At 44.8% G+C, this 1,176-nt stretch overlaps 1 gene segment (V, D, J or C); it reads right to left on the bottom strand.

The window, feature by feature from the left end:
- Nucleotides 1–320: 320 nt before the first annotated feature.
- On the bottom strand, nt 321–820 carry LOC148899698 (T cell receptor alpha variable 12-3-like). The segment is given in 2 exon segments: nt 321–685; nt 754–820. Coding segments are annotated over 2 exon segments (432 nt in total).
- Between the last annotated feature and the right edge of the window lie 356 nt (nt 821–1,176).

The following is a 1,176-nucleotide window of genomic DNA, read 5'->3' as shown; positions in this document are numbered from 1 at the left end:
TCTCCTTCACATTACTTTCTTCCGTGCATTCAATCATCCAAGCGTTTGCAGTAAAACCCCAATACTTCAATAGTTTCATGTAACTTCTTCCAAATTTTCACATTGTATTCTCAACACAAATTTGTTCCATTTTGGACAGATCTAATTTAAGATCAGAAAGAAAGAGATGACATTGAAAGACAATAAGGAATTCATCAGGACAGAGTGAAAATAGAATTGAAAAATCATCCTCAGTGAGTTAAAATGGGACAAATCATTTTGTTGCAGCTCTGCGACAGAGTGACCCATCTATTCCCGTGAGGACACCCCCTCAATGTATGTTACGAGATGAGGCGGTTACAAGTGTTTTTGTGCAGGCACACCAGTGAATGTGTTAGCGTGGGCTGCAAGGCGCAGTAGAAAACTCCTGAGTCGCCGGGCTTCACCCGCTCAATATGCAGAGGAGCTTGCTGAACGCTGCTGTCTATGCGACAGTGATACCTGTCAGCGTACTTTTCTGCCGTCTTGCCTTGACCGATCTTAAATCGGCTCAGGAGGAACTCAGGCGCAGCATTGGCTTCTTGTTTGTACCAGAAGATGTATTGATTTCTCAACGATGTGACATAGCTGCAGTCCAGGGTCACTGTTGCACCTTCCACTGTGAGGACGTCCCCTTTGGGCTGGTGCACCGTCTGACCGCTGCTTCCTGTCACAAAAAGGAAAAAATGGGGTCATACATCAGTTGAAAGTAGCGTTGACTTAAGATGACCTTACCAAGACTCCAAGCAGCCATCAGCACACATACAAGCGCCTGACTCATGTCTGGATCTGCAGTCTGCATGCCCGCTGACTTGTTGCTGAGGAGGTGGAGCCTTCATTTCTTGAGGCAGTGATTGCTTTGAGAAGAGAGAAAGTGAACGCCCTAGTCGCAGTGGTTCTCGAGTCTTGTCTTAATGTCATCTTTTTCCTTGTCTGTATCTTCTTGGGAATACTGGCCGAGAAGTGGTGGTGGAGGGGAATATCAAGCTTCCTCTTGTACACAACTCGGCGACGATACATTTCCCTCAAATAACACAATGTGGTATTTTGATGATGTCACACAACTGCGAAGAAAATAATATACAGTAAAGTCTCGTTATATCGATATCCAAGGGAGTCCGAAAAAATATCGATATAACCGGGACTATCGATATATCC

This window comes from Hippocampus bargibanti, linkage group LG04, assembly GCF_051943395.1.
Source record: "Hippocampus bargibanti isolate YZ-2025 linkage group LG04, ASM5194339v1, whole genome shotgun sequence".
Taxonomy (NCBI): domain Eukaryota; kingdom Metazoa; phylum Chordata; class Actinopteri; order Syngnathiformes; family Syngnathidae; genus Hippocampus; species Hippocampus bargibanti.
The sequence above is the reverse complement of the archived record's forward strand: the minus strand, read 5'-3'. Positions and strand labels throughout refer to the sequence as shown.